General features: G+C 37.8%; 1 protein-coding gene across 1 annotated transcript; it reads right to left on the reverse strand.

The window, feature by feature from the left end:
- Positions 1–6,613: 6,613 nt before the first annotated feature.
- On the reverse strand, positions 6,614–8,172 carry LOC132845317 (polyadenylate-binding protein 1-like). Its single transcript, XM_060869265.1, has 4 exons — positions 8,037–8,172; positions 7,594–7,727; positions 7,081–7,131; positions 6,614–6,684 (listed from the first exon to the last, which is right to left on the reverse strand). Exons 1-4 carry the CDS (start codon positions 8,170–8,172, stop codon positions 6,625–6,627), a joined length of 381 nt encoding a protein of 126 aa, XP_060725248.1. The 3' UTR covers positions 6,614–6,624.

Here is an 8,172-nt window from a genome sequence, read left to right on the forward strand (position 1 = left end):
TAATAAATATCAATGAAAGAGAAAGAGAGAGAGAGTGTGTGTGGGGGGGGTGCTGTTGTCTGAATGACAGATGTATATTTGATAGTTATAATGAATTGAGTGTAAAAGTGAAGCCTAATGTATGGCTTGATGCCATCTAGTGAGTTATTTGCATCAGCAGTGATTTTAGGATTGAAATGGTTTCTCAGTGATTGGTGAGCTTGTGATGGTGTAGAAATAAACTTGTCACACCTCAGGTTTGTTTACACTTTGTTCTGTATTCAAATTGTTGAACAAATTTTCTAAACACCAGAAAATGTAAAACAGGTCACTTGGTCCACACAATACCAAAAATAGTCACTTTCAGAGCAGTAAAATACATTGATTTTCCAATGTACTACTACTAATAATAATTATAATAGTTGCTGAATCTCAGTAACCTAAAACAGGATAATACAATTTCAGGGTCAGCTGAAATCTGCTTTGTCAAACACAATTAAAACCATATGAATGTCTTGAAACAATTCTACTGAAATGATTCAACTGCTGCTAGTGGAACTGAATACCTGACAAGGAAAAATGTCTCATAGCAGCATAGTAGAAGTTTCATGTGTACTAAGAGTACTAAAAAAAGATCTTTAACTCTCTCTCTCACTCTCACTCATTTTCTACCGCTTATCCAAAGATCTTTAACTAAGAGAACTAAAATAAGATCTTTTCAATATCTTAAATCTCTCTCGGTCAGCTGTGGTAAACAGCTGGATTGCATAAAATGATCATGAACAAATCAGACAGAAGTGAAACAGCAGTCATTTTCAGACAAGGTATATGACTAAATGTAATATATCAATGTGAATCTCAGTCCATGGTATTAAAACTGAGTAGAAAAAGTTAAGGCTGTATAGTTAAGGCTGTATAGTTAAGTTAACCTGACATGTCAGGATGGCACAATCGATACCGAAACCTCTGCGGGAGTTACCTGGACTGTGATGGATGTACTATAAAAAAAAAACAAGAGGAAGTACCCAAGGGTCTCTAATTATCATCAAGTGACAATGAACAATATTAATATACGTCAAAATCTACTAGTGTAATGCTAAGAGATTTGCAGATAAAATACAGTTATCTTACCTCTTTGATCTCATGGTATTGGCCAAGCAGAGTATAAGGACAGTAGGATATACTCATAGAAATGAATCCCATGCTGCTTATCATTATCATGGCTACATAGACATTGGGGAAGATGGACATTACAGCCGTGCCAACAGCAAAGCCTAGCGTTCCCACCATGTAGATGATTTTAATGCTCAGGTCATAGCTGTTGAGGTATTTCTGAAGCACAGCTAAAAAAGACAGAACATTAGTGTTATCTACTGTGAGAGTGAATGTGAAGAATAAAAACAAAAGTCCCATTGTGACTGATGGTATTGTATTTTAATTTTCTGTGTTGTATTACCTTCCATTTGCTATGAATCAGCATTAACATGAGACTTTCCAGGCATTTTATATAGAATTTATGAATTTATGTACAGAAGAAATGTAGTATACTGAAAGGTAGCATGCTGTATTTACTGTGTTATTGAGTTGGTTATTATATTCGCCTCTGTGCACTGTGTCTGTAGCGTAAACTCTTTACTGCCTCAGCAATCCTTCTTTTAAATGTCTGACACTTCGGTTATGAGGCAGATGGCACAAGCTGTGTGAAGATTAAGCGATAAGCCCAACACCGCTCAAATCTCTAACAATTATACTTCACAGTCTAGCTACAAGAAAGTTGGTATTAGTACCACAGGAACTTGGTTAACTGCAGTCCAGCATTAAGTTTTTAATCTATACAAACATTATTAAATAAAGACTCAGTAACACAGCGCTGAGTTTTAATCTCCCTTATCACATGATTAAATCTCTTCTAGCATGATCAATGTGTGTGTATTCTTTTTTTTGCTTTTGTCCTTGCTTAACGTTTAATCCTTTTCTACCAATATTCTCAAATGCCACTTTGTATACAAATTACGGTAGACTATTAGAATAGTGCTGAAGGTTACAGAACAAGTGTGTACTTTATGAATTTTTAAAAATCCACTACTAGATTTACCACTTTGTTGTTCTTTAATAAAAACTTTGGTGGTTGTAAAACATACCTGAACAGATGGCAGCAATAGCAGCATAGATAACTAACCCCCAACAGCCCATCTGTACTCCCTTATGGTAGTTCTGAAGCTCAGTCGAGTTTGCAGCAGCCTAAATGTAGAAAAGGCATGTCTGGTGTCTACAGTGATTGTAATTCAGAACCAGACATTCAAAATACTCATGAGAGAAGCCGCAGTTCCTCTTACCTTTGGGTCTCCTTCATAGATGACCTGTCCCATGAAGTCAGTATAGAAAACGGCCTGGGAGATAATGGCGAACCATGTGACAAGATGGCATATGCACAAGCGCCAGAGCTGTGGAGGCATTTTAAACATAGACAACCACAGCAGCTTCACAATAGTAACACTTCCTTCTCCTTCTTTACTCTCGCTGTCATCGTCTTCGTTCGTTCCAGATGATATGCTCCCTGTTTTCTGCAGCCTCCGACGCTCCTGCAGTCTTGTTATCCAGCTTTATTTCGATGGTTCACATCACATTTTGATTTGGCGTCCCCGGCAAGGTCACCGTTGATACCTTTGGAAGCGTTACTGTGCCCATTACTCCCTGTAGTATCGGCGTGGTGTAGGAGGTTGGAGCAGTGATTGGTCTGACAGCTGCTGTTTTGGCAATATTCAAATGGCATTTCAGTGTTGAAGTCCTGGAATAAAGCTGGCTCTATGATTTGGAGAAAGTGATCATCAAGATCCAAATCTGGATCAAGCTCAATGGTAGTGTCTGGTACAGCAAGAACAGAGTCACTTTTACATCTCGTTACATTCGCGAAGTCCTTCTGGACCTCTGTCTCAGATTGATTGTCTTCAAAAGCTTCAAAAGGACCTTTAATAAGGTCAGCGACGTCCAGCAGATAGGCTCTGATTGGTCCTTCTAAAGCATCAGCACAAAAGTCCAGCACCACTACACCTAGCACTGTCAGAATGATCCCAATGGGCTGTTTACCAGGAACATCCCCTGCAGTCTGGCCTGAGACACACAAATGCACACACAGAAGCACACACATATGTCGGTGAAACTGCACAGGACAAAGGGTTTGATGATGAGAACAAAGCTTACACGTTTGTTCTTTTCATCATGACTTAAAGCTTGGCAGTTAAACTTTAGTCACATTAAACATAAAGTCAAAGAGAAATGTTACCCATTAGAGAGCCATTGAGAAAAAGCACTAAACCGAGCAACAGTCCTACACACAGAGCCAGAATGAAGGGCCTTCTTCGACACCACCTGAGGGTGCAGCGGTCACTGAGCCGATCGGAGTAAAAATTAAGCCTAAGATGGGGCTGAGGAACCATGTCAGACTGTAGTACTGCTCTGGAAGACCTAAAGAGAAAGAGAATGGAGCTCAATATCTTAATGTCCAACAATGATTTCAGCCAAATGCAGCTCTTCACATCATTCATTCCCTTACATGGGGATAATCTTTGACCAGATTTGGGAACCTGTTCTTTAAGCCACTTGTCTTCAGTTACATCATTAATTCATGTGAACATTTAAATCTCAAGTCCACTGTCTACGTTTTGTCATCTTTGACATTTCATTTTAAAATACCAGTCTATGGAAAAGCACATGGTGTCAGTGCTGTTGTCAAACCACACAGTTATACAGCAGGTTAACATGCTCTTTACAGTTCATCTACAGTTCAGCTGTACAAGTTGTGGAATATCCATGGTGACATACCAAACTTCCTCAGTCTCTTAAGGAAGTAAATTCTCTGCTTGGCCTTTTTTTTTTTTTACCAGCTACACCATGTTCTTTGTCCATTTTAAGTCCTCACACATGTGAATGCCAAGGAACTTTTCACTCTTTCTACTTCAGTGTCTCTAATCAGTAGTGGATGATGAAAACTCTCCCCCCTCCTCATATCTGCAACCATCTCCTTCATCTTGCTGATGTTCAGTGGGAGACTTTTAGTCTCACACCATGTAAACAATTTTAACACCTCACTTGATTAGGCAGTGTCATCCTCACCTGTAATGAGACCAATGACTGAGATGTCATCTGCGAATAAATAATATTTTTTCCCACTCATTTCTATTTGTTTTACGTTTTTTTGCAAACATATTGTTTTTTAAAGATTTTTTTGTTTTAAGAACATTTTAATTCTTATATTTAACAGTCAGCAAAATAGTTTTGCTGCCTTATTTAAAAAAATATTTTAAAAAAAGATTGTTTCTGCATATTTTATTGAAGATAGCACTTATCCTACATTGGGTTGAATGAAGCCTGGCATAGAGTTACTCTTCCTGTCAATCAGAGTGCCATTAGTCAATCGTGGGCTTCTGTGAGTGAATACACAAGTAAATGCTGTAACTGCTGTTAGCATTACACGCTGGGGATTGACACGTTTCACTACAGAAAAAGAGGAAAGAAATATTACATACGGAGCTGGATAAAATCATCTTACAATCATAATATCTCATCTTTATATTTTATTAATCATTTCAAACTAACTGAATGCAGAAAAATGTTCTTTTCCGTGTCAAACAATATTGTTTATTTGACAAATTTATAGGGGGGCACGGTGGCTTAGTGGTTAGCACGTTCGCCTCACACCTCCAGGGTCGGGGTTCGATTCCCGCCTCCACCTTGTGTGTGTGGAGTTTGCATGTTCTCCCCGTGCCTCGGGGGTTTCCTCCGGGTACTCCGGTTTCCTCCCCCGGTCCAAAGACATGCATGGTAGGTTGATTGGCATCTCTGGAAAAAATTGTCCCTAGTGTGTGATTGCGTGTGTGAATGAGTGTGTGTGTGTGCCCTGCGATGGGTTGGCACTCCGTCCAGGGTGTATCCTGCCTTGATGCCCGATGACGCCTGACAGGCTCCCCGTGACCCGAGGTAGTTCGGATAAGCGGTAGAAGATGAATGAATGAATGAATGACAAATTTATACATCATCATCATCATCATCATCATGTGTTTTTCCCCAGTCCAAAGATATGCGCTGTACACTGATGCTAATTGTTAGTTAGTGCGTGTGTGTGTGTGTGTGTGTGTGTGTTTGGTTGGCACCCTGCCCAGGTGCCCCACCTTGTGCCTCATCTCCCCTGATGTAGACTCCAGGCTCCCTGCAACCCTGTATATGAAGAGAGCTACAGAACATCCATCTATGTTGTTATATAATGTGCTGGCTATAGAAAGGTGACAGGACACACACTGCATCACATATAACCACTTCAGAAAGGAAATAGTAGGGAAAAATAAATACACCCTATAATTCACTACCATGTAGAACAACATTTAGCAGCAAACACTTCAATTAAAGCTTTTGTGTTTATCAGTCAAATGTTTTAATTCAAGTGTCCAGTCAAACAGACCTAAACCAAACCAAATAATAAATAATAACATTGTCACCGCTGTGATTAAGTTGAAAAAACCTCATATATTGTTAGAATATTTAATACTTTATTTTGTTTGACTGAATCATCATATTACATATTTGTACAATAACTAAAGGTTTTAATAACATACAATAGACATTATTATCAGGGTTAAAAATGATGTATAGGATTAACTGCATCCTTCTATTTATACTTTACTCAAGTACTGAAATGTAGCACATGTAATCTTACTGTACATTTACATGAGAAAAAGAAAAACAAACTTTTTACTCCTTACATTTTCTTGATGACCTTCAAATTATTTATTAATAATATCAAATACCACAAGATTTGTGCTTTCCCCGTTTTCCCTTGCTCAGCTGTTATAGTTATCAGTAATCAGAAGTATTTAGAAGCAGGTTACAATGAATTCGGCTGTACAGATGTTGTACAGATGTTGTTCAGATGTTGTTCAGAAGTACAGATGATTACTTACTACAGAAACAATGGGGTTTTCATAGACAAAGTATATTAATATCTATTTGAACAAATAAACAAATACATAAATAAAAATGACTGTATGGATGAATGAATGTATACATAAATACTGTAGGTGATTAAATGAACAGGATGTGATCTGTTAAGATTTTTGCAGTGCTGTAAAACAGCCTATAATTTTTCAATAGTTTGATTTTGAGTGTATCGGGCGCCTACTGGTGGCGTATTTATACGGCATCATAACGTTAAAAAGTCATTTAAGTTTTACATTTTTATTTATTATTTCTCTGCATATGGACTTTTTATTAATCACAGTAGACTGAGAGATCTTGAACAATATCCTGCTCAGGTTGCATGTGGTTTGATGCACTGCATGTTCCTGATAAAGCCATAGCAAACATGACAACAGCTGGTGCACTAAAAGCTCAGGAGCTTCTGCAGACACATTACAACTGTAATGGCAGGACCACTGATCTTCATCTTTCACTTACTATCTTACTTTCTCATAACAAAAATAAGTTTGGATATTACTTGGGGATTAACATTATTCAGTAAAAAAGCATAAAAATGGTCTGAAGCTATTCCTTATATAATTATTACTATTATTAAATAAACACAGTCAATAATTCTTTTTTATTGTACAGAAGTTTTATTGTTATAACATTTATAAAATATACAGTTTACTGAATTTATTGGATGTACTTCTTCATTCGCCTCCTCATATTGTTGTTCTTGGGTGCTGGAAAATGCTGAAAAAAGAAAAGTAGACATACACTGATTATTATATTGTTATATTTTCTTTATATATAATGATAATTACTACATTATTATATTATATGATAATTACTACATTACTATATTATATTATTATTTCTCTGGTCATAAAAATTATTATGAAATTCCAAAATTATTGTCATTCTGCATGTTTTCTATTCAACAGATTTCTATTGAGCAGATTGAAGAAATATCTGGTGTCCATTTAAGCAAGTTTTCTTAAGAGCTCTTCATCAAGCAGAAGAGAGCTTGTCTTATACTGTGTATCAAACCAAATCATGTTTCATTTCTGGCCATGTAATGTGTAATGAGTGCAGAATAAATTTGTGTAGCATTTGTCTAAGAATTATTGTGTACATCAGAGTACACACCACGTCCTGTCCAGCTTCCCTCGCCTGAAGCACAGCAACAATCTGCTCGACCTGCACACACACATGAATATTACAGAACATTACAGTGTTTCATCTATATGATTTGTGTATGATGATTGAATAAGCCAGTCCTCCTATCCACCATGGCACAGGTTTTATGTCTGATGCCCTTCCTGACTCAACCCTCCACTTTTACCTGTGCTTGGGACTGGCACCTAACTGCTCATTGGCTGGCATGGCTTGTGCAGGTGAGAGCACAAGATATGATTGAATAAGCAAGTGATACACATGAACGTGAATATCTGTAAATAAGACATTAGTGGGTGTGGCTTTTTTCCGCACAAGTAAAGCTAATTCATGTCAACTGCATGAATCAGACAGGGCAAAACTGATATAACGATAAACATCTACACAATTTACTACTAAATAAAAGAAAGAGTAACACCTCTATGTGTGTGTGTGTGTGTGTGTGTGTGTGTGTGTGTGTGTGTGTGTGTGTGTGTGTGTGTGAACCTGGGCACGCAGATAGTTGGGCTCCGCAATCATATTAAGCAGGTCATAGTTGTTCGCTCCTTGTATAAGTAAACATGTTATGTCTTTGGCCCTAGAAGGATGGATTTCCTCCACAAGGGGTAGCATGTACTCATCTGCAGAGAGACAAATAGATAGATAGAGAGAGAGTTAGAGAGAGAGAGAGAGAGAGAGAGAAAGAGAGGGAGAGAGACAGAGTGAGACGAGTGAGATGCTGCTTTGTCTTTTGTTTGGTTTTGTTTTGTTTGGCTTCATATTTACTATACTGTATATATTAGTATATCTATATTAGTGTAATGTAGACTGTATACTGTACACACTGTTGTATTTAAGGAAACACTTCTCATGTTGTGATGAATGTGTTGTGTAGAAGTGTATTTGAGCTTGTATTTGTGTGTAAGTGTCTATATGACTGTGAGACTCACACAGCATCCTGCTCTGTTCATCCAGATCAGCCGACTCCAACATGTAGATGTTCAGGGGCTTCAGGACTGGAGCAGGAACAGCAGATGGAGACTCAGTCACTTTAGGATGAAGGTCACTGACGTTGAGTGACGACAT

The sequence above is a fragment of the Tachysurus vachellii genome, chromosome 5 (genome assembly GCF_030014155.1).
Source record: "Tachysurus vachellii isolate PV-2020 chromosome 5, HZAU_Pvac_v1, whole genome shotgun sequence".
Classification (NCBI taxonomy): domain Eukaryota; kingdom Metazoa; phylum Chordata; class Actinopteri; order Siluriformes; family Bagridae; genus Tachysurus; species Tachysurus vachellii.